The sequence below is a fragment of the Falco biarmicus genome, chromosome 2 (assembly GCF_023638135.1).
Source record: "Falco biarmicus isolate bFalBia1 chromosome 2, bFalBia1.pri, whole genome shotgun sequence".
Taxonomy (NCBI): domain Eukaryota; kingdom Metazoa; phylum Chordata; class Aves; order Falconiformes; family Falconidae; genus Falco; species Falco biarmicus.
The window spans coordinates 31,933,229-31,958,523 of record NC_079289.1 but is presented as its reverse complement, the minus strand read 5'-3'; the positions used below and the strand labels follow the sequence as shown (position 1 = coordinate 31,958,523).

The window sequence follows — 25,295 nt, the reverse complement described above, 5'->3', positions numbered from 1 at the left end:
TGATTTGCAACATTCATTTACTACCTATACATTATTTGCAGAATTACAGAGAAGCAATAATCTTTACATGGAAAAATATAATATTAAAAATCTTACATACAAGGACAAAACAGCAACAAAAGGCTGGTCACAAAATTAACATCTAGTCTTTCCGTCAGCAGTTAAAATTAAAACTCCTTTAGGGCGAGTTTTCAATAATGATATTAAAGTCTTCTTTTTCTTTTTTTTTACCCCCCCCCCATAAAGGAGACACACATTAAAAATAGTAATGTCTAAAACAACATTATTTAATTCTTAGTCAGGCACCTGAAGGTTTGGCTTTGAGCATCTTCTGAAATCAGCAGTCAGAGGAATCCAGTTTCACAGAGGCACCAGTGATGGAGTTTCTGAAAGTGTTCTCCGAGCTGCGATCCGCAGACATTTGGGGCAGCCTCCAGAGTTGAAGCACGCTTTGTGAAAGCATGTTTTGCACTCTGTTTATATGTACAAGCAGTTTAAGATTCAGGAAAAAAATAAAGTAAAAAATGAATCAATAGCTGTGTTCCCTGAAGGATGTTCTACCTAGTTCACTCAAGTATAAAAGTAAACAGCAGCAGTGCAAAAGTAAACAGCAGCAGTGCAAAAGTAAACAGCAGCAGTGCAAAAGTAAACAGCAGCAGTGCAAAAGTAAACAGCAGCAGTGCAAAAGTAAACAGCAGCAGTGCAAAAGTAAACAGCAGCAGTGCAAAAGTAAACAGCAGCAGTGCAAAAGTAAACAGCAGCAGTGCAAAAGTAAACAGCAGCAGTGCAAAAGTAAACAGCAGCAGTGCAAAAGTAAACAGCAGCAGTGCAAAAGTAAACAGCAGCAGTGCAAAAGTAAACAGCAGCAGTGCAAAAGTAAACAGCAGCAGTGCAAAAGTAAACAGCAGCAGTGCAAAAGTAAACAGCAGCAGTGCAAAAGTAAACAGCAGCAGTGCAAAAGTAAACAGCAGCAGTGCAAAAGTAAACAGCAGCAGTGCAAAAGTAAACAGCAGCAGTGCAAAAGTAAACAGCAGCAGTGCAAAAGTAAACAGCAGCAGTGCAAAAGTAAACAGCAGCAGTGCAAAAGTAAACAGCAGCAGTGCAAAAGTAAACAGCAGCAGTGCAAAAGTAAACAGCAGCAGTGCAAAAGTAAACAGCAGCAGTGCAAAAGTAAACAGCAGCAGTGCAAAAGTAAACAGCAGCAGTGCAAAAGTAAACAGCAGCAGTGCAAAAGTAAACAGCAGCAGTGCAAAAGTAAACAGCAGCAGTGCAAAAGTAAACAGCAGCAGTGCAAAAGTAAACAGCAGCAGTGCAAAAGTAAACAGCAGCAGTGCAAAAGTAAACAGCAGCAGTGCAAAAGTAAACAGCAGCAGTGCAAAAGTAAACAGCAGCAGTGCAAAAGTAAACAGCAGCAGTGCAAAAGTAAACAGCAGCAGTGCAAAAGTAAACAGCAGCAGTGCAAAAGTAAACAGCAGCAGTGCAAAAGTAAACAGCAGCAGTGCAAAAGTAAACAGCAGCAGTGCAAAAGTAAACAGCAGCAGTGCAAAAGTAAACAGCAGCAGTGCAAAAGTAAACAGCAGCAGTGCAAAAGTAAACAGCAGCAGTGCAAAAGTAAACAGCAGCAGTGCAAAAGTAAACAGCAGCAGTGCAAAAGTAAACAGCAGCAGTGCAAAAGTAAACAGCAGCAGTGCAAAAGTAAACAGCAGCAGTGCAAAAGTAAACAGCAGCAGTGCAAAAGTAAACAGCAGCAGTGCAAAAGTAAACAGCAGCAGTGCAAAAGTAAACAGCAGCAGTGCAAAAGTAAACAGCAGCAGTGCAAAAGTAAACAGCAGCAGTGCAAAAGTAAACAGCAGCAGTGCAAAAGTAAACAGCAGCAGTGCAAAAGTAAACAGCAGCAGTGCAAAAGTAAACAGCAGCAGTGCAAAAGTAAACAGCAGCAGTGCAAAAGTAAACAGCAGCAGTGCAAAAGTAAACAGCAGCAGTGCAAAAGTAAACAGCAGCAGTGCAAAAGTAAACAGCAGCAGTGCAAAAGTAAACAGCAGCAGTGCAAGGCCAGGACAACAACCTCTGTAATAACTAAGACTAAACATTTTGGTAAGATTCACAGAATATACAATGAATGTTGGCAAGATATATAGCAGCAGCATAGCACCCTCCCAGGCACAGACCCAAAAAATAGCCCACCCCTGCAGCCATAACTATGTTCAGGCAAGTCCCTGGTTTTGCTCTCTGAACTCACTGATGCAAGACAGCTGCCACAAGTTGGTTTTCAAAGACACATGCCATCCCTGGCTGTCCAATACATATGCGAATTTTCAAATATACATGCTTTCAGTGAAGCAAGTTCCCAATGTTTTCCTAAAATAAGTCTGAACAGTTTTACACACCAACATCGCCTCCAAGGAAATAAGAAAAATGTCTGGTCTGGAACATACCTGTGCACCTTTTGCATTTGGCAGTCTGATAAGGGAAGAGCAGATCTGCACTCTGACAGAATTCACAGATAAACCCCTTCGCTTGACAGAGCTACAAGGATAGCAAGAGAGTTGATTTACTTTTAAGCTAAGAAAAAAAAAATTAGGAATGTCAGCAGGGATATTCCTCACACTAGCAGCTGCAAGGACTAAGAGCCCTGGCTTTTCTTTACCTCACAGCCATCCACATGGGAGGTGGAGCTCTTCAGAATATCTTTAAGAAGGGGCAGTAACTGTCCTCGTTTGATCTTCACGAGGTCATCCAGTGAGAAGAGTTGCAGCTCCTCTGTCAGATGGCTGGGGACCTGTTCAAATTCTTTCAGTACTCTGTGAACAGAAAGAAAACATAAATCAAGTTACAAAAAGTTGTTTTTCAAGTATATTTGAAGAATAATCCTCTTTCACTTCTCTGGTCACCCAGGGATCATACAAGGCAAGTCCATACTAAATCCTACCTCCCCTTCCAATCTGAGATCACATTAACAAAAAGTGGAGGGTTTGGGATTTAGAATAAATGTCTGCTTTAAATGTGCTTTCCTCACCATGTGCAGTTATCCCAGCAATTCCTAAATAATGTGTAAAGGGCTCCCTCCTACCTCAGAAACACTAGGTAAAATCCCATAGAATATCTAATGTGATACTCTAGAGTTATTTGCTTCTTCCCTCCCCTCCCTCCCCACACCCCCAAAAAAAAGAACCTTGAGGGTTTTTATACTGCATAGGTCACTATTGGGTAAAACTATGCTTGTACTGAGCAGGTGAATGCTGAAAACATAGCTGTTATTTTTAAAATATCACCAATGTAGAAGGTACAGTGAGGATCTTAATGCTTATTTCTGTAATGGAATCACAGCTGGCTGTCCAGAATAGAGACATTAAAATCTGTTTCTATTTTGTTTTGGTGAATAACATGTAATTGGTGCGTAAAAGAGGTCAACGTCAAAGAGAAAACAGAATCTACTTTTAAAGGTTATTTTGCTTATGTTTGTTTTCAACAAAGCCAGCAATTCTGCAGTGAAGGTTTTATCACTCACATGTTTACCTATTATGCCCACAGTTTGGGAAGGTGAATACCAAAAATCTTTAATTTGTAGCTGCAAGCAAGTTCGTGCTTTGGTATTTATCACTTTTGGTTACTACTTTCATCTGAGCATATTTATAAAATAATCTGAATTGAGCCCAAATATCTGGAAGAAATCTTTAAAGCCTCAAGGAACACATTTGTTAATTTCTTTAATATTTTTTTAAAAAGACAAATAGTCTCAGAGATATATGTAAGTACCTTTGACCTGTTAAGAATGAGTCAGAACATGAGAGACAGAACGAAAAAACATACACCTAACAAAAAATCATTCAACATTTAAAACCGAATGTCTCAATATGTTACAACAAACAGAAAGCTACCACACAAAACTACCACCTATTCTTCACTCAACATTTGCAGTGCAATAGAAGGAAGGGGTTTTTAATGAAGATTTTTTTCTAATGATCGTATTAGCTCATATAAAACTGTACTCAAACATCTCTAGAGAAGAAGGCTCTATAAGCACCTTAGGTACATTTTAATAAGCCATTTTTCATGCATGATGATGGCCCATACCTTTCACCAAACCTGCAGGTTTTCAAAAGCTTTTTTAAATGAAAAAGCTGTTCTTGTGTCTCCTAAAATATGAAGGGGAAAAACAGAACAAATTTTAAATGAAAAGCAATTTGCATTTATATATTCAAATAGAGGAACACCACTATTTGAGTCAGTAACCCTTGTCAGTACATCAAGCCACACCTACAAATGGAAACTTCACACTCAGCACAGAATTAAACAAATGGATTTTCTAATGCACGGAAGGTCCAGGAAGGCAAAAGCTACTTTTATTCACTGACAAGGGAAGCAATTCCTAATGCTACAAATGGCTCTGTGTCAGCACATCAAGATTGCTAGACCCAAACCTGTGTAAGAACAGGTCAGTGTCTCCTTAGCCAAGAAGGGAGTGTATGGCAACTTGTAATCTTCAGCACAGCACCCTTGCTCAAGTTGTACGAGGCACAGCCCTTAGATGAGCCACGAGTGTTTTCTCTACTGGCCAAAAAAATTAAGCAGTCATTCAAAATTTCTGGAGCTTTCCAACAGCCAACTGCCAAGCAGAGGCAAATTTTTAATGCAGGAACCCAGCTCCCCTCCATGAACTAAAACTGGAAACCAGTAAGGAAATGGCTCCCAAAGACAAGGTGAGAAATGAGAGCTCTGGCATAGGTTGGAAACTTCTCCCTCCTCCCCCTTCAGCTGAGGGGAGAGAGAGAGCAAGTCCCAGAAGCAGTGATGGGCCAAGTCTCAGTGTGGAGAAGCCGACTCTACTTCCTTCACACACACAGAGCAAAGGACAACCTGTCCTAAGTTCTTCCTGAAAATCTCAGACCTGCAAATTCCAAAAAAAACCCCAAAAACCCAGGTCACACTTACCCTCACCCTGTCCATTTCTTTACTTTTTGTGTAGAGGGCTTTGTTAATACAAGACACATTGAAAATTGGGTGCTGCCATATGCTGTCCAGTAGGTGTTTGGAGAAGTTGCATACATAGTATTTTTTGAAGTCCCACTTCAACAGTATTCGGGCAGGAATGGACGACTGGGCATAGCTGTGGCAGCAGTCACAAAAGTATTTCCCCAGGTAGTCACAATAGCGGAGTCTCCTGATATATTCTGCAAGTAGATGGCAATGAAATTATGAATATTTATAAGACTTACGGGACATACATCTTCTCTGTATGCCTATTCTGTCCAAGTAACTCGAATCTACTGGAGTGAAGGGCATGGAATTTTTCTGTTTGGTTGGTTGGTTTTGTGGGGTCTTGGTTTTTTGTTTGTGGGTTTTGGGTTTTTTTTGTATTGGGTGGGGGTTTTTTTTGTCTGTTTGTTGTTTTTTGTTAAATAGGAGGTTTTATTATTGTGGTAAACACATGCACAAGGTCTGTACTTTGCATTAGAAGAGAAAGGTTTCCCCATTTCCACATTTGTGAAACTGAACTGGTGATATCACCATGAGATCTTAAAGAAACCATTCTTGCTTTACCCACAAAAGAGACACAACACAAATCACACAACAAAATACTTCCACCAAATGAAAAGACAAGCTGATCTTGGAGTCACATTTGCAGAATACTTTTTTCATATAGAAAGGTTTGGTGTTTTTCCCAACTATCTCAGCATCTCAGGTTTGCTCGAATTAATGTGCCATCACAGACTGCTGATACTTTACAGGCCATCACAAATTCTGCTCTTTGGCGAGCAGACCCAGAACAAGTCTTGAAAGCCACTTCAAAGATTTCTTAGGTAAGGTCTGGCTGTCAGACCTGTAAATCATCATGCTTTCAAGCAGTTCTCACAAAGCATCACAAATAAAACACAAGCAGGATTTTGTGATCAAGATCTAAAGAAAAAAGTTCTAAAAAGACAACCCAAAAGAGGAAAACCACACATTCCCTAAGCTTGCATAAAGCTTCCACAAAGTAAAAAGAGACTTTAGGAAATGTGTAAATTGGCACAGAAAAGAATTACTGAAAGAAACCATTGAAAGATGTAAAGCCAGCACTTTCTAGCCTGGAAGCTTGATTTTTCTGTTTTGCTTTTCGTGTTTTGCTGTTGACTCTCATGAATTTTATTGTGTATGAGAATGACATCTATCATGTATTGTATTCTGTCTGCGGTGAGAAATTACAGTGTCAAGATCCCACTGCTTGTTTTATTATTGCAAGCACACCCATGAATGAGATTTTCCTTCTAGCTCAGACAATTTTACAGTTGTGGTAGACCTATGTTGGTGAAGATTACAGCCTGATTACTAATAATGGATTTATTAGGTTTGTTTTTTCCTTTTGGTAATACTTACTGCTTTCTATCGGGGTTCCACAACCAACACACGTAAAGTTCTGGGCAGCCACCGCTGCATCTCTCCTGCATACAGAGGCAAACAGTTACACCTTCCAGCATCCAAAACACAGTTCAGTTAACATTCTCCCAAACTGCAAGACAGCTACACTGGCACCAGTGAAAATATCCAAGTTAGGAGCAGACTCCTACACCTCCACATGAAGAAGGAGGTTCTGGACAGAAATGCAGATTATTATTTTAGTGGGAGTCTCTAAGCTATTCTGTGGATGATAAATCGATTACTGCTTCTAAGTATGGATTGTTGCAAAAATTAGATTATTTTCCATTTCTTAAGGTGGCATCAATATCAAGAGGGAGGGGGAAGAGGGAAATCCATACCTGAAACTGAAAAAGCAACATAGGGAATAAGCCCGTTTGCCTACTGTGTGCATTTAACAGCACTTCATGCAGAGTGAGATAGTAGTTTCCCAAAATACGACATGTTTTCTCCCTCCTTTCTGAAAACCTACTACCCATAAAGTATCAGCAGGTAAGCGGGGAAACTCTTTAAGAATATTCTCCAGGGAGTCCAGCTAAGCACGCTGCCACCATAACACCAAACAGTATGTGTATTATCACATGTAAAAGTGCACATGCCATGTTAACCAGGATGTACCAACAGAGGGGAAAGGATGCCATCTGCTTTCTAGCAAAACCGGTGGCAGACACTGCAGAAGGCTGTGCCATGTACTAACTCTAACCTCAGGTTCTGTTAAATCACCCAGGCTCCTCCCATCAAATTCAGCAGGTTTTAGACAAATCCCCATGCTGTACTAAACAATACTCAGATCTCTTACACTTACTTAACTGAAGGGTGAATATTAAATATAATCTGTGATCTTGGTGGAGCCCAGCCAGAAGACCCTCTTAATTTGGATATGATCTTTATTTCTTCAGCCAGATTCAAACTGGACTCAAACACTCTTGGAATCTCTTCTTTCAGCACAGACTATTGGAAAAGACAAACCCATGAAGATGAACAAGCCCAACAGCTGGGCATATGTTAAATGCTATGAAACATCTCCCTCTATACTCCAGGATTTTGAAGTTCAGTTCTCACCTGTATGTAGTGCCCCCTCGGTAAAACTCCCTCCCATCAGTCCCAGAAGAAAGTACATCATGATTGTTCACAATTGTACATCTTAAACATGCTAAAAATTGCTAAAGAGAGAAGAATTTTTTTTAAAAAAACAATCTAAAGTGAACTAATGAACTGTAAGTACTTGTCTGTATTTATTTTTTTCTTCTTTTTTTTTTTTTAATGCAGCTTCCCCCTTCCCGTAACAGTGAAGCAGCTGCAGTGAGACAATGATTATTTGGGGAACTGAATAAAGAGCCCGCTGTTTTCAGCTCAGACTCACCCTCTGCTTAGATGAGCTCAGGCAACCAGACAGTTGAACTGCAGAGTCTGTCTGCAACCAGTGTTTTCTGAAAGCTCTGCACAACTCCTGGGCTGTTGCTTCAGCAGAATTGCTGCCTGGTTCAAAAGATGATCTGAAAGTTAAGCAATACAGACAGTGAAAAATAGCAGCATGTCATCAGCAGCTCCATTGCTTCTTCAGCATCCCTGAAAAGTTTTCTCCCATCCCTTCATTCCTATCCCCTTGCTTTGATACACCCAGCTCCTCAGAGCCACAGCCATCACCCTCCAGCCAGACTCGGCAAAAGAGAAGGGCTCTGCTAAGCCAAGTGCCACAGACATTTGCTGTCAAGCAGCATTCCTTTCCCTTCCTTGGGAGGACCAAATTTACCACTCCCACACCTTTCTGCGCCCCAGCCAGAAGAGTCACCAGAAAGCTGGTCCAGCAGAAAAGGTAGTGCCACCAGGCTATTATAGTAAAGATACACAGCAATACCTTTCATCTGGTGTGACTGAGAGATTTTCAAGATCTTCAAGTTCTGCAATAAAGCAGAAAATTTTATCAAGCCATCTAAGAAACAAAGCTTCTGTTACTCAGCACTATTTTACATCTATCTTCTGTGCTACCATGGGGTCAGTTTCAAATATATTCATCTTTACAACACCCTTACTGGATGTAGGAAATAACCTCATCCCTGGTTGAAAAAACAGGCATAAGGAGTCTTATCTCCTCTGCATATCCACTGATGAAGAGTACTCCCTACAGATATGCATCATATCATCACCATCAGCCTCCCTTCAAGAGCAGGAGAATTGGTAAGGAGAGACTCATACCAGCTAGTCCAGGTCAAGCCAGGAGGCACTACACATAAATAATGACATACATAACCAACAGAGCATGTATTAATTTTTTTGGACACTGACAGATATTTGGACCAGAAACACACCAGTTAATGCTATAAAAGTTAGTAACTGGTGAGATTAAGAAGTGTGGGCTTTAATTCCACTAATTCTTCATTCTGCATATATAGGCAAAATATGATTATGCAGGTAAGTGTGTTCACATTGGTACCATTCGTTTTGGCCATGCATATTGTTCTCAAGACAAATGCTTCCCCATTCACACATATCAAAACTACTCTTGCTACTAGAAACGCAGTTTGGGGCTAGTTCTTCATTAAATTAGGGAAACAGGAGGTGAAAAAATAAGTGAATCTCTAAAACCAAAGGGAGCAATAAAAAAGCCTTTGTTAACAGAAAAAAATAAGATAAAAGTTGCCCAGGCTACTTTTAAGGGTTTCTATTTCCATATATGTAAAAGAAACTCACGATGTCCTGAAGAGAAGCTAAGCACTGGCGACTACAAGGGGACAGAGATACTCTCTCTAGTCCTGAAGCAGTGAGGGCTGCCTAAGACCTAATCCACCTCTTAATTAGGAAGTGATCATGCCCTAAATTCTCTCAAACAATGCTGCTATAGTTGGCTGAGGTTGTGCCCGTTTCACACTTTGCTCACCCACATTCATTGGATTTAATCCTTAGACAATTTCAGTCCCTGTGTTGGGTTTGCATGGCAAGGTGTTGGTAGCAGGGGGCTGCAGGGGTGGCTTCTGTGAGAAGATGCTAGAAGCTATCCCCATGTCCAACAGAGCCAGTGCCAGCTGGCTCCGAGATGGACCCACCGCTGGCCGAGGCCGAGCCCATCAGTGATGGCGGTAGCACCTCTGGGACAGCGTATTTCAGAGCAGCCGCCCCGCAGCCGCCATGGCAGGCAGGAGGGGCAGGGGGCTCCAGGCCCGGAGCAGAGGTTCCCCCCAGCCCGCGGTGAAGCCCACGCTGAGGCAGGCTGTCCCCCTCAGCCCGGGGAGGCCCACGGAGGAGCAGATCCCCACCGGCAGCCCCTGGAGGCCCCACGCCGGAGCAGGTGGGTGCCCGAGGGAGGCTGTGACCCGTGGGCAGCCCACGCTGGAGCAGCTCCTGGCAGGGCCTGTGGCCCCGCGGGGAGAGGAGCCCGGGCTGGGGCAGGTTTGCTGGCGGGGCTGGGGACCCCGGGGGGACCCAGGCTGGAGCCGGCTGTGCCTGAGGGACGGCACCCGTGGGGGGACCCGGCTGGGGCAGGGGAGGGGTGTGAGGAGCCGCCCCTGAGGGGAAGGAGCGGCAGAGGCAGCCTGTGAGGGACTGACCCCAGCCACATTCCCGGCCCCGGCGCTGCTGGGAGCGGGGAGAGGGAGCGGGAGTGAAGTTGGGCCTGGGGACAAGGGAGGGGTGGGCGGAAGGTGGTTTAAGGTTTGGTTTCATTTCTCATTATCCTAGTCTGACTTGACTGGTAATAAAATAAACTAATTTCCCCAAGTCGATCTGGTTTTGCCCGTGACAGTCACTGCTAAGCAATCTCTTCAGGCCCTTATCTTCACACAAAAGCCTTTTGTTATATTTTCTCTCCCCTGTGCAACTGAGGAGGGGAACGATAGAGTGGCTTTGGTGGGTACCTAGCATCCAGCCAGAGTCAATCCACCACACCCTCAAACCAGCAAAGATAGTATTTTGTAGAAAGGAAATCCTGCACCAGTCTGCTATTTCTGCATGTGTTCTAACCAGGAGTCATGCATACATTGCTCTTTCCATTTTCTTATGTTATTTCTCCTGCAATAGCACCTACTAAGTCAACAGATTTTCTAAATGATGCAATAGATTCATTCAGCTGAACAATGGAGCTGTTTCTGCAGTTACAATCTCAAAGTCTTACCAATAATTACATATTCATCATCTGATTCACTGTTGCAACGAAATCTGGTAACCTCATGATGTGATGGTAGATACATCGGGGAGCTGACAGTCAGCAGAGCACAGCCTGTCCAGAACAAAGACAACATCAGTTAAACTTTTCCAGCATGTATAGAGTAGCTGCAATTATATTTTTCTTTGCTTATCAGAACTTAAGCACACAGCCTGTATTTACAGAGCAGTTTTATTTATTTATACACACACACACAGAGCCAGTTGTTCTTGGGAGTCTGTCACATAGCATGTCCCCCTTTAGTTTCTTGGGAAGAAGCTTCTAGAAACTAAACCAAAAAAGCTTTTGACTATCAGTGGTCTCTCACCTTCTCATGTGCAAGCACATCATTCATTTTCCCCCAAAAGTTATGGCATTTAGACTTTATACTTAAGTTTCATTGCTAAGATCCATATTACTCAAGAGACTAAAATCTACTTAGAAATGCATGTGCTGACTCAAGCATTACAGTGCCAGGAGCATTTATTATCTTGCCTCAAACTATACGTGAATGAATATTCCGGGCAGTTTCACTCAAATCAACTGTGTGACCTGATCTGCATAGTGCAGAAGTAAGCACAGAAGGACAGAGCCAAGCTTCAAATCCTGCAAATAAGGAGAGAAAACCAGCCACTACAGGCATGCTTCATGGACAGTTGTGCTTGCCATGTGGCACTTCAACCGTACACTTTCTTTTTCATGTTAAAAAAACAGATTACATAACACACAGATGTGAGCATTCAAAAGAAAGAGTCAAACCCACAGAGAAAGTATTTGTGGCATAACAATCCTCAGGGAACACAGCTCTTGAGAGACTCAAAGAAGGTAACAGAGGATTTGTTTCCAAGCAATGCCCAAATTAACTTAATATTTTCTTGCCCAAAAATAAACAGCAAAGGCTGTCAGACAAGAATGCATTATAGACTAAGTAACTTGCCTTCATAACCACTGTCTGAAGAGGCAACAGAAGAATCAGACTTCTTCACCCCAGGGTAAGAAGACAACTCTGAATCAGTGTGATAGCTGCCATCTGATCCACTTGTTTCCTCCACACCCCAGGACTCCGCTTGTTGGCTTAGGATGTTACATTTCATTTTTTCTAGCGATGCTATAATCATATCGGCAACAAAAAAGTGTGCGTTTTCCTGGACACAAGATTGGAATGCTCATTAGTACACAGTACATTTGATATTTACTTAAGAAGTGAAACACATAACTTTTCCCCATGTTTTCTTTTACTGAGTTGAAAAAGTATAAGGCTATCTCACTTTTCATTTAAACACCAAAAAAACACCCCAAGGGCAATTCAGAAACAACATGCCCAGATAATTGTCTCACCCTTGATTAAAGCACACAATTTACTTTTATCTTACCCATCTATTAGATAAAAAGGAACTTGATTACATGCCTAATTGATAAATATGTATGCATTTTAGGGACTTAGTCCTCTAGTTACACTGCATTATTTAGTATGCAAGTGTGAATCTGTGTAATCTATTTAATAGGATTTAATTTCAAGTCAGTGTGTACAAGCAGTTTTGCATGCATGCTAACTTGGATGGGGCCAGAAATGGCAAGTTTTGAAGGGACTGCAGACCTTCAGGTGACGGGTAGTACAGAAGCTAGTAAAATACTTTGATGTGTTAAGAGTCAATGCAGTGAAGTAGGGACTATGAAGTGAGATAGCTTACACTGTCAACTGAAGGCTGCATAGAAAGTCTCTGATAAGGGTAAGCAGGAACCTAGCTCCGCTGGGGTTCATACTGCCTTAAATAAAAGGTAGCCGTCGCAAAGCTTCACCATAGCATTTTGCTGCCAGACAACCTCTCCCCATGGTGTCCCTTACCATCTTGCCTACCCAAGGTCACCTCTTCTCCAGGAAAAAGAATTTGTAAAGCCAACTCTGACATCACTGAGCCATCCTGACAAACCTTGGGCTCCCTGACCCGATGTCACTGCTGTATCCCTTGCTTCCTGTGGTCTAACAGAGCATCCCACCAGTCCATCTACGCTATTTCTGCTAGCCTGGGCACAGCTTCGCAGCCCAGGCTCAGCTCAAAAGTGGATGGATGGAAACCCAAAGATGGTTAGGACACTCACTCCCTTTCCTCTCAACCGCAAGTGTTCACTTTATGCAAAGCTAAACCTCTGTCTAAAAAAAACACATCAGTATCTAATCCTAGAGATTCTGAGAGCAGAATAATTAAAGCTTTACAAAAAATGGCTTATGCTCAGAAAATTGTACCACTGAATGTCAGTTTTCATGACATCCCCTACAACCTCTATGGGAAGCACAAAGACAGACATCAGTGTTTAAAAATAGCTAAATCTTAAGAAGCACAACAGACATCGCTGCTTTCTTATTGTCCGCAGCCAAATGCATTTAGAAGAGATTAATCTCAACATTAGAGAGAGCCCACAAGTCCCTGTGGGTGTCTGAAGAGACTTTTATCTTTTTCCTAACACTGATTAACATCACTTGCTTGGTGCATAGTTTCTCCAGAGACAACTTTCAGTGAACTTCAGGACACACCATTAGCAAAGGAAAGAATTAAACAGCCTTTCTCCTCTTGGGAAATAAAGATGACATCTCCTACTGTGAAAATTCAAAAAGCCTGTGTGGCACTGGTTAACCCCAAGTTAGTGGCAGGACACAGCGTATCAGCATGTCCTGCTGATAAAAGCAATTATGAGTGTATCAGAGAGTTGCATTGCAAGAAAGATGGAACAGGATACAGGCACTCCTGTAGTCAGCATGACTATCAATCAGCTTTCAGCTCTGACTCCTGATAGGTCTGTCACCCTAGGAAGCAGTCTCAACTCAGCTGTGACACACCAACCTTCTCACTTCTCTTCCTTTCCACTTGCATCAGTGGAAAGTCCCTCTAGATTATCTGGCCCATCTCCTTCCTGGCACACAACCACAACTCTCAGACTTGCTGACACTACATGCATCTTAGTTTTCAGTCTCCCAAGTTTCAAAAAGATTACTTCACAACCTAAAAGTGTTTGGGGACTTTTTGTTTGTTTTTTAAAGGCAGCCTCACTCATAAAGGACTGAGCTCTTAATATCTTTTAACCTGTAATCACATTAGCCCACAATCAGCTGCACAAGAGAAGTAGCTGATGTTATCTTGCCTCACTCAACAGTTCTCAGACTGTGGTTTCTAATCCAGGTATCTACTTGCTGGTCCCCTGGTGATGGAAAGCAAGTTACTTCATTTTTTTGTTCCCACATTACAGACAGAGAAACATCATCTCCTTTCACAAAAAGCAACATGACAAACTAGTTCACAAGCATGGTGTTTTTTGGTTTTGTTTTAAAATGCACCTTGTAGATGCTGAGTTTCAAATCCAATGCAGAACTTGCCACTCCAGTAAAACCAGTGCTATGCCAAAAGATGATGACCTCTTGGGCCCAGGACACGGGACCACATGCACATTGACAGTTAAGCAAAAAAAAAATAAAAAAATTATCATTTTCTAGGCATTTCTAAAGCTTTTTCGTATTAAATCCTACTCACTGCAACAACTAATTATAATATTAACCTCTTTTCCAATTGTCAGAAAAGATTAACATTTAGCACACAGGGTTATGTGTGACAACATTATCTTCCCATCTTCACCTCTGTTTATAAGCTCAAATGAGCTGCTTATTTGGCAACATTCCTAAGACCCTTTGGGCCCATTATGCAAATTGGAAACCATGAGAAACTGCTTAAATTACTGAAGATGTTACAGTTACTGTGCTGTAAAAGGATTACAACATGAATAACAAGCAAGCAATCTCACATGCTCATCATAAGCACACACAAAAAACCCCCAACATCTCCCTGTCTCCTGATAGTAAAAGCATGAGGCAAATCCCATCCACCACACACACATAGCTGCAACAAATTCTATGTAACATATTCTGATATAACTTTAAAGTAGCTCTAATAAGTTTGGTCTCAAGGAATGTGTGGGAAAATGATGTAATGAAAAATGGAGATGTATAGTGTTCTAAAATATTTCCATTATTTTAAGATAATTAAAATAATGAACAGACTAAGAGTAAAAATAAAAAAAATATGCATTTTAGGTTTGTAGGTGCACCCACAGAGGGGAAGAGGAGGGAAAATACAGCATTTGCAAAGATTAGTCCATCCATCAGAAAGTTCTGTTATTGAGAAATGCCTCCTCTTGTTTGGTTTTGCCACTATAAAATGGAAAAAAGATTATGACTTTGTTGTCCTCACCTTCTCCACATCTTCTGGAAGCATGCAGATGTCCTGCAATGAACGATTCCAGGGTATAGCACTTATGTTCAAAGGAAAAGTAGAACCTGTGGGTTTAACAAGAACTTGTGTTAGTTATTTCTTTCTCTGTAGCTCCCGGGATGTGTGCAGTGTGATTTCCAGAAAGCAAAGTAAACTTTCTTTCCCCAAACTGAACACTTGGGGCTGGAAAGAGAAATGTGGGGAACATGTTAGCGTTTGAACTACTCTGGCAACCTGAAGCACAAGTATCAACTACTAGGGAAACACAGTAAAAATGACAAGTGGTGACAGTACCACTGCGCTCCCAACACCAGCCCTCTCCCAGCTACATCTTGAGCTGCTGGGGACAATAACAGCCAGAACCTCAGGCGGGGATTACAGTGATGCTCTGCAGTTTGCAACACAGTCACCTAACACTGCTCTCTGTTTATGCACAACTGCTGAAAGAAAAAGAAATCTCACTGCTGTCTGGGCATGCAGAGAGATGCATCGGCCTCAAAAGATTCCCTGAATTACTACTGGTATTGTGCGACTACAGCAAGTTTGAAAAAAACCAACATTGCCATTATGTTTTCATACCTCAAGAAAACCTCCCTCCTCTTTCCAAATGCAAACCATACTGCATAGTAATATGTACAACTGGAGCAGACGCATTAGCCACAGTACTCCCTGCTTCTTGGAACAGCAGTTCTGTTTTCCTGGCATTCATCGCTGAGTATGATGAGCATGTGAAACAAATTTCATCTTCCTTCCCTGTTAAGAACTTTTCACTATGCAGCAGAGCATGCATCTGGTTTTCTATAGATATACCATGGATTGCTTTTTTTATATAAATATCTATATAGTCACAACCTTCTTCCCCAGAAAATTGAAGGTATGAAATCATGCCCTCATTTTTTGTTTTCAATGCACTCACAGCCACTGCTACAAGAAATTTGCTGGAAGGATGATGAAGATTATATATAATGTATACAGACATACACTATAATGACATAGGAAAGGAAATTACTTAAGTTGGTTTTTTTGAAACACTGGTGTCTACTACCTCTCCTCTGACCTTATAACCAACCAATTTCTGTTTCACTGTGGTGATGTTTACAGGATAAAGTAGACCATATCTAAATGCTACCACCACACATGCCATGTAAAGCCATTGCAGGTAACATGGCTTAATCAAAGGCTCTTTGTAATAAAAAAAAATTGTCACTCCTAAATTTGTTTAAAAGTCAACAGAAAGGATAAAGAGGTCCCACAAAATGTGAGAATAATTTTTCCCCAACTAAAGGATGCTGAATCTCAGGCCTAGTTTAGATTCTTTATATTGCTTTATTTGTAGAAACCATGTTATGCTGCCCTGAGCATTGGTGACATCAGGCTGGAAAGTCAATACTGTGCTTGAGCGTAGTGACACTGCCATAGTGGGTTTGTACAGAATTCTTAATTGTGCGTATCATGGAGGAAAATTGGAAAGACTGACAATCTGACTTTTCAAAGCAGATTTAATCACCCAGTTAGGTTATTTTCATGCCTATTTGATAAGTCATCTTACTGGGTAAGCAGTGTATGGAGGGTACAGGTAACTGCTAAAGGCTCTACAGCTGGGTAACAGCCTACGTTCTCATCAGTTAAGATAACAAACATTACTCTCTGAACTAAAAATAATAAGCAGAAATAAGGAAATGGGAAAATTATTCCTTTCTCTTTAAAATATAAGATGCAACTAATCTTAAATATAATTTTGAAATCTAATGGGAGCTTTCTCTTTTGCTTACCTCTTGCATCCCACTTGCATCTTTAAGTGAAAAGAATGCAAAGTGGGAAGAAGCCCAGGGAAGGAGCTCAGCTTATCCAGCAATGGGATGGAACTGTGGGTCTAACACAAAAAATTATTTGGTTGCCCTTCTGCTCCTCCGCACTGTTGCCGGGAGGCTGCTGGGGCTAGGGAAAGAGTCCTCAAGAGCCACAGAAGGAAGTGACATTGATGTACACAGAGGTTAAAAGCAAGAACTGCCAGTGACACACTGACCACAACAAAGCTCCGAGAAGATACTCCATTCAGTCACAGGTTCTTCATTAACAATGACGTAGCCTTTTCAGAAGGTTACACGAGGCCACCTTCATATTTAAAAGTATTAGCAAAGCCTAACAGGAGCCTCACAGGACCAAAAGAAACCCCGCTGAAAAAATGTTATTTTGATTTAAGTAATCTTATGTCACTTCCTTATGCCTTGTGCATCCCTCACCAACTCTCCTGCGAGGAACAAAAGTGAGAAACCACCACCTCTGAGACAGCAATGGAAAGGATGGCATGTAATCCCTGCCTTCAAATTAGGCATTCTTTTTCAGTTTGACATTTGTTTTTCCCATCCTCATAGCCCTGCACAACACAGGGGAGAAGGAGACCTCCCCGCCAACCACAGGCTACCCAGCAGCAAGTTAAATGGCTGGAAGCCACAAGGAAAGAAGAAACGCAGAAATTTTCACTTTGTACAGAACAGACTAAAGTCTAACGCAGACAGAGCCTACCACGTTGCACGGTGCCCAACAGGATCCTGGCTCCTGCAAAGAGTATTTGTTAGCAAAATCAAGGACGCTACTTCTTCAGTCATCTGGCTGCTGTACTCCTCCATTTGCTTTCCGGAGAGCCAGGAGCATTACCAACCCAACGCAAGCACATCCTACTCGTGCCAGAGGATGGGAGTCACTCATGATTTATCGGCTCTGACACCTATGCCTCACAGTCCCAGCTGACACGAAGAACCCGGGTTGCGTTCGAGGCAGCCACCCAAACCTGTGTGGCTGGCCCCAACCGCTGGGCACCATTTCCTCCTCCCTGATGGCACCTCTCAAACACGCAGGGCCAACAAAACACCCAGCAGAAGGCAACAGCCACAACTGTCACCATGCTGCTGACGACAGCCTGTCCCAGATGACAACGTTGTTATTATTAAGAGTGCCCAGTCCTGCAATGTCATGTCCCTATTTGAGAGCTCGCTGCCAGCTTGAGGCCTTGGAGGAGCTGGGAAGGGCCAGAGCTTGGAAGCGGAGATCAACGAAGCATCACCATTAGGACTAATATTGACCAAAGGGAGAAGAAAGAAAGACCACAAAACAAAAACAAAAAACCCCAAACAACCAAACCAAAAATCTCCCCCCAAAACAACAACCCACAAACCCAACACCAAGACACCAAGCACACAAAAAACAGCCTTTGCTGTTTTTACTTATAACGCAAAGGCAGCCTCAGGACTCCCTGCTCTTTGCATTCTTTCCAGCAGAAAAATCAGGCCTCAGCTGCACCATCTGAGTTGCACCAAGGCTCAGTATAGAGTAAGATTAAGTCCTTAGATACCGAAAATAACCTTTATAAATAACATAAAAATGCTTCCTCTGGCTGCAGCAAAGGCTGGTCGTACCAGCATTAGGTATGAAACACAAGGGGGTTATTCTGCTGTCCCGGCCGAGGGCAGGTGCCCTGGCCTGCAGCCCAGGAAGGCCGGCAGCCTCACGGAGGCACACGCAGCCCCCAGGTCGCAGCAGCTGCTCCACCAGCCATCTTGGAGGCACCACGCTGAACATCCCCACTGAACAGGTCCTTGCCTACAGGCCTGTGCTGCCCTGAGCCCCCTGCCACCGAAGGGACAGGAGGCACACTTCGCTAGCAGTAGCAGCCCTCAGCCTGTGTCTCTTCACAAAGAGAATGTGGGATATCTATGTGGTCGCAAACTACTCAGAAGCAAAAAAAAAAAAAAAAGAGATCCTGATCTGTATCAGATGGGGCTACGTCTCTCTGAGATGGTGGGTGCACCTGGAAAGGGGAAGAGGGAAGAATAGTCCCACTCTGGCACAAGCCAACACAGTCAAAATGATAATGGATGTTAAAGCCCTGCCTTCAAAATCCCAGAGGACTCCCTCTCCTCTGGCTCATGTCAGACACCAGGAGATGTCCCAGGGAGTATGCGCACACCAGTGAATCGCTACCAAACGCCCAGATTTACATTATCTGCTTTTGGGAAAAGGATGATGATGAAGACAAGACGAAGCTGGTGAAAGCCTCATCCAGTGGATGTTCTACATTGCTCACAGCTCAGTGGTTTTTATTTTACCAAAGGCTGACTATGACAAAAGCTTTTCTGCGTAATGAAACAGACTACTACTGCAAGCATGAGTGTCTCCTGTTTCATCAAGTCCAGCCCTCTGGTTGTCCTTTGTTTTTAAGCTTTCACTTTCTGCCCTCTCTCCTGTTTTCAATGACAGCATTTGTCTAATTCACAACTGCCATAAACAAGGCCCATTTAAATTACAGTTGTCTTTCCTAGCACAGAAATCATAAAACAAAAATGGACCTGTAAAGTTACCTGTTCGATTGACTGGCTCTGACTGGGCAAGTCCACTGGGAGAACTGCTGTCACTGTTGCTGACAGGAGCAGGCTCCAAAGCATCAGGGTATTTCAACAGATCTGCTGGCTTACCAGCAACTGAATTGGAAAGAAACCTTGTGAAAGTCAAGTCTTGTTTGGGGGAGGTATAACATTCTTTTCCAGAATGCACAACAGCTGATGTGACAGTGCCTCCTGTTAACGTCACCTGGGTAAAGCAGTCCCGCTTCAGAGGGGATGCGTCTGAAGGAGAGAAACCATTCAAAGAGGAAGCTGCAGGATCCCCATCAGAGTAACGGGGACAAAAGAAAGTATCCAGCGAAGGTTTAGAGGAATCATAGCACGTGTTGTCCCAGCATGCCCGGTGCCTTGTAAACCGAATGTCTGTTTGTGTACAGGCAGGGTTGTGGTGTGCAGAATCGCTGTCGCTGTCATCATGGCTGTCCCCAGCACTGCTTTCTTCCCACTGTTCCACGTCACTGTCCAGATGCTCAGCTCCCTGCATTGTGGTCTGCTCTGGCACAAAAGAGGGCTTCAAACCAGATGCATTTAAAACAGACATGAGAATGTCTTTGATAGCTTCAGCACTGTTTGGGTATGATCCAAAACTTCCAGCATGTCCAATCACTGCTGGCCTTGAATATTCATCTGTTCAGAAGAGAGAATAAACTAAGAAGTTAGGAAATGGCACTAAGAAAAGGTTAATTTACAACGTGAATAAGATGCACATTCTTTCTGACACAGGTAAGAAGACAGGATAGAGCTGAATTCATGCACCACTGTTGCCTCTTCCTGCAAGAAAGCTCTTGCTTTCTGCAGTCAGGAAGCCATTCTGTCATTGATAAGGCTAGGTAATAAACCAACACTAAAGTATGATGCTGCTAGCCAAATGCAATTAGTTAAGACTTTGATGGTAACCGATTGTCAATGTGCTTGAAAACATCATTGTTCTACAAAACTGGATGAGGTACAGTTACTGGTACAGGTTCTGTTGCCAGTAAAAGAGAAGGTCACATTATACCAAGACATATGGAGGATCAATACAGCAGGAAGAAAAAAAAATACACACTTAGCAATAAAAGCTCACGTGCTTGCATGCTTCAGTTCAGTCGCTCCTCCTGAGGAAAAGGCTAAAGTAACTTTCAGTTCATTACTCATAGGGGTGGCAACATTTACGTGAACCCATAAAGAAAATTAGCTCTGTCATAGCAACTTTGCTATGCCTCTGAAGGAATCAAAAATATTGCCTGCCAAGGTCCTATATGATCTACTGCAAAACTGTAGTTCAACAGAAAACAGAAAAACTGCTTTTAGTGACAAACATAGCAACATTAGTGTGATGTAGAAGTGTGCACCACAACCAGTAGCTATTCAACAATAAACTGAAGTCCTATACCTTGAACAAAAAGCCTTGCAGGAACTGCCATCAGCCAAGCAATGGAGAGATTAGACACAAAGTCTATGTTCAAGAATAAATTATCAAACACATCACAACAATGAAGTTAACAACTGTCTACTTTGGGGAAGATAAGTTGGTTGTAAAATTCTATAAACAATCAAGATTTCCTTCCAGAGCAAATAACTCTTAGTTAGGACCACGAGGAATGTCAAACAAGGCTGATGAAAAAAAAGCAGCAAGTCTTGCAGACTGCAGACTTTTCTCAGAGGTTGCTCTCCTTCAACATATCTCAATGGAAAATGGTAAACCTCTCCACCAAGTCACTCACCTGGAAGCCAGCATGCACTCACACTGCATGATAAGAAAGTGTACTAATGAAGGGATCAAAACCTCCAACAAAAACCTCCAACATACTCTGGAAAAGCAAGTCTATATAAAGAGCAGTACTCATGAAGAAAAAGCTAAAAATAATTATTAAGAACATCACATATAAGCTATACTGCAAGAGCTGCTAGCAGTGCTGTCAGTAAAGCCAAGTCAAAATTAGCTAAGAGTTCATCAGTGATTGGGACCAGCCACCTGCCACTTACCAGAACAAAGCTCTTGCAGAAACAGTAGCAATACTGCACATTTTACCGGCTGCACTTGCAAAGAAACACCTTGCTGACACAGCCAGTCATGGCACTATACAGACAGGAATGGGAAAAGAAAAGCTAGCTCACTTTCAAACAAACTTATTTTGATCTTTTCAGGAAAATAAAGCAATCTGGTAACTGCTGACATTTCAATTGCACAGGACCACCTTAACCTGGGCTGTAAACAGCATCCTTTCTGTGTAAGACAAAACAAAACATTTAGTCTTAATGTCTTTGACTCTTCTGCTCTGCTGTCCTACTGCAAATCCCATCATGACAGCCTTTCTATCCCCTTACCCTTCATCATCTCCCACTACTCCAGCATCATATGGAGTATCTCTAGCACTAATCCTATAACCATGCTGACTGCCTCTGCCAAATACTTTTTCTTAGTGCAACGTAAGAGAAAAAAGAACAAGCTTTAAACATTTTAACTCATGCTTCTGCTCTGCCAAACTTAAAAAAAGCAAACAACACAACAACAAAAAAACCCACCAAAACCTGCATTTTAAGCTACTACCAGAAATAGGTTAGTTCCAATTAAAAAACCCAATAATCTCAAATTTGGTTTTGCAACTGACACTCATGTGAGTAATTATGGTAATCTGTTAAAATCTGAGAAACTATTTCTTGAATGAACAAGGAGTTAACCTGCCAAGAATCATGACGTATTTTACTCTGAAGCACTTAAAATGCCAATATAACTAAAATGGCCAAGCTACCATTAAAAAGGTAAGAAAACACCATACCTTCAAACTGTATAACATACTTTGGTGCTTCCTGTCTTCAAAGCCAGTAAGCAAGGCTCCCTCTCTAACCAGACGATACTTGTTTAGTACACACAAACTTTGATAGCTTTTGCTAGCACTACAAGCATCAGCAAAGCTCCCCAGAGGGAGGCATTTTAGAACAAATTGGCATACCTGAGAGAACGGAGATTTGAGGTGTCGGAGCAAGGCAGCTAATCCTTGCTGAGGGATTTGAAGAATATGCTGATTCAGTAAAAGCCACCTTTAGGCTTTCGTGGTTTAACTAGAACAAGAACACACAGGCAGACATTTGGTTATAAAACAGCAGTACTCTGGTAATGATACCGCCAGTCTCACAGTCATTCCATCAGGAAGAACACCCTGCTAAGGCCTGCTGACAGTCACCTAACCACTGCCTGTATTTCTGGTTGTCTGAAAATCTCCACAGAAGCACGCACCACCTGAACAGCACTGGCATCTCTACATCTCTCATTTCACTCCAGAAGGCAGGTGCGCAAAAGAAATTCTCAGCGATAGGAGACTTAAACATGTGCATAAGGCACATACAAGATAAAATGCTGAATCACATATCTATATATCTATCAAAACAAAAGCAACGAAGTGGAAAAGAATTCAAGAAAACATCAATCTGTAGCTGGAAGTATGGGCCTGTTTGGATGTGTATAGGCTGTGAGCTAAATCTATGAGGCCCTGACTTCACAAGCACCTGATTCATGTGCTGCTTGATCTCCCAACTGTATCAGCTGGGAGCAAGTGAGGTCACATAATCATGTCAGCCTAATTTGATAGACTATAGTACCTGTGGTTCACGTCAGCAACGTGGCTGACCCAGCATGAAGCAAGAAGCAACACAAATAGATAATCTCAGCCTGGCACACAGCCTGCCAATGCAAGCTGACAAAAATTGTGAATGCATTTGAACTGACTGAGCAGGTTTATACCAGATCAGCAATTTCACTTTGTGTGGTCATGACGCTTCCCATTTGGTATTTCTAAACCCAAAGCTGGATTTACCATATTGTCAAACCAGCATAAGCTGAACCAGGGCATGCAGTTTAGTGCAGATACCGAGGGACAAGGGGCTAATTCCAACAAGGGACTAAGATACAGTCAGGACAACAAAGCAACAGGTCTCTTCCCCGAGCTCACAAATTCCTTGTGAGGGTCACACATTTATCTCCCACTCCCCCAGGTATGTCACAGACCTGCAGAGCACATGACAGAAACCACGGAAATCAAAGGGGTGCCCTGCTCTGATGGGCGCATCATTAAAAAATAGTTAACCAAGCTGTACCCCATGCCTTCTCCCCACTCACAGACATCACTGCAATGTCTCCACACAGAGGCATCCCCTTGCCCTCCCCTGCACCCTACGATCCCATACAAAGAGAACAGAGTTAAAAGGTGTGCTCTCCTCTGCCACCCTGCATGGAGCTCCACATTCCCCACATTGTCCTGTGGGAGAGTGGGGTGACTCAGAAAGCAGATCTAATCCAGATAATCTTCAGACTCATGGAAAGCAGAAGAAACTAAAAGCCACAAAGAATTTCCCTTTTAACTAAAGAATAACATTTCAGCCAAAAATAGTATGCTGAATTTTAAATATTTAGTGTTTGATCATGCCAGTGCTTGGAAAAATACTCTTTTCAGTATAGGACAGTGCTTTTTTTTTTTTTCCCCTTCACACTAATTTTGAGAAATCGTTATGTAGGTAGGCTTTACACATATAAATATCATATTATCAACATTACTGGATAAAGTAGTTCTTACAGGAATGCTTTTTTCTTAATTATTAAAAAAAAAAAGTATCAGCAGTTAGCAGACTCTACCTTTTAGGAAGCAAGTATCACAACGGCCTGACACCAGGGTGAGTGTAAGTACTTTTATCAGTAAGCATAAACATTAGGAGTGCTAAGTTTTAAGACTTTATTATTTTTTTTTTTAAACAACCCTCCCATCTCTTAGATCTTATCAGAAGAAACGGGTGTTCTGAGAATTCTGATAAAAGACTTCCATTTACTTTCAAGATGTTATGATTTCAACTGTATCACAAACTGGGAAAGAGCTCCTTTAGTATTTAACTATCAAACTAAAAAAAACAACACAAAACCCCCACAACCACAAAAAAGCAGTGAAAGAGCACATGTAAGGAAATACAACAGAGGTGCATGAAAAGCACCACAACGCGCTGCCACAACCAATAACACACTTGACGGTTTGTCATCTTTCATAGCATAAATGCCTTTCCCCCTCAATATACCGTGACTGTACTTCCAAAATTAACTCCATAATGTAACCTTTAAAAATAAAGCATTTACCACAACCACTGACAACTAAAAGCTGCTTTTAGAGGGAAGTTCTCCTGGCTAACGAACACACCGAGCCAGCCCTCGGGTGCCTTGGGTGCCTCACCTGCTCAGGGTGGGGGTGCCTGAAGACTTCTGCTCTGCTGTAGCTGGCTACAGCTACCGCATGGAGAGACATGGTGGGGCAGCATGCATTTTTTGTTGCTGTGATGTACCTGGAAGCAATAGAGAAAGAATTACAGTCACCACCACTCTAACCGCGATTCTCCATGTATTTTGCAGACTCCGCATTTAATATCCTGAACTGTTTTCGGTCTTGACTCTGCATGCCTCTAAGCTTACCGAAAAGCAGAGCTCAGCAATAATGGAGATCTGTATTAAAAAGAGCCTAATTCAGAGGTTTTCTTAAAAACAACTCAAGGGGAAAATGCCCACCACAGACATGACAGGCACGTACCGATCGGCTGTAGCCCGCAGCTTGTGGCAAAATGACGAAGAGACGGAGCGGACCGGGCAGCGGCGATGCCCCCGCGCTGCGGCCCTGAGGCGGCTCTGCCCCCGGTGCCGGCGGTCAATAAGACCCGGCGCCGCTCCCCGAGCACCGTGCGGGGCAGCCGCGTAGCGCCCCGCGCCCGAGCCCCCCGCCTGCAGGCCAGCTTTGGAAAGCGCTTAATCCGCAGCGAGACACCGACCCCCCCCGCCCGAACGCGTCCCGCCCCAGCAGCGCACCCCGCAAGGCACCGACTGCCGCCCGGCCGCGACTCCCCGTCCCCACCTGCAGCCGCTGCGCCCGGCTCCTCTGATCGGCGAGCACGGCGGCCGCCCGCCGGCGCACAGCGCAGGCCCCGCCCACTGCCGCGGCGGCCGCCGGCCCTCCGGCTGCGGGGGAGCGGAGCAGCGCCCCGGGGCGGGGCGGCCCGGCGGGAGGGCGGCCCGGCCGGCGTTGGGTGCCTGCGCCGCCGCTCGGCTTCCCGCGGCCCGCAGCACAACGTGGAGGAAACAAACCCCGACGC

General features: G+C 43.1%; 1 protein-coding gene across 4 annotated transcripts; it reads right to left on the bottom strand.

Annotated features, from left to right (window-relative positions):
- RUBCNL (rubicon like autophagy enhancer) lies at positions 1–25,221 on the bottom strand. Of its 4 annotated transcripts, none has more exons than XM_056328776.1 (16): positions 25,058–25,221; positions 24,389–24,497; positions 22,130–22,238; positions 19,152–19,820; positions 14,773–14,858; positions 11,472–11,679; positions 10,505–10,609; positions 8,255–8,297; positions 7,760–7,892; positions 7,202–7,347; positions 6,358–6,422; positions 4,933–5,171; positions 4,075–4,136; positions 2,648–2,801; positions 2,436–2,526; positions 1–473 (listed from the first exon to the last, which is right to left on the bottom strand). In XM_056328776.1, exons 2-16 carry the CDS (start codon positions 24,458–24,460, stop codon positions 361–363), a joined length of 2,295 nt encoding a protein of 764 aa, XP_056184751.1. In that variant the 5' UTR covers positions 24,461–24,497; positions 25,058–25,221; the 3' UTR covers positions 1–360. The 4 variants fall into 4 exon arrangements, with proteins under 4 accessions (XP_056184751.1, XP_056184748.1, XP_056184750.1 ...); XM_056328773.1 differs by lacking the exon at positions 25,058–25,221 and adding an exon at positions 25,012–25,049; XM_056328775.1 differs by lacking the exon at positions 25,058–25,221 and adding an exon at positions 24,740–24,944.
- Between the last annotated feature and the right edge of the window lie 74 nt (positions 25,222–25,295).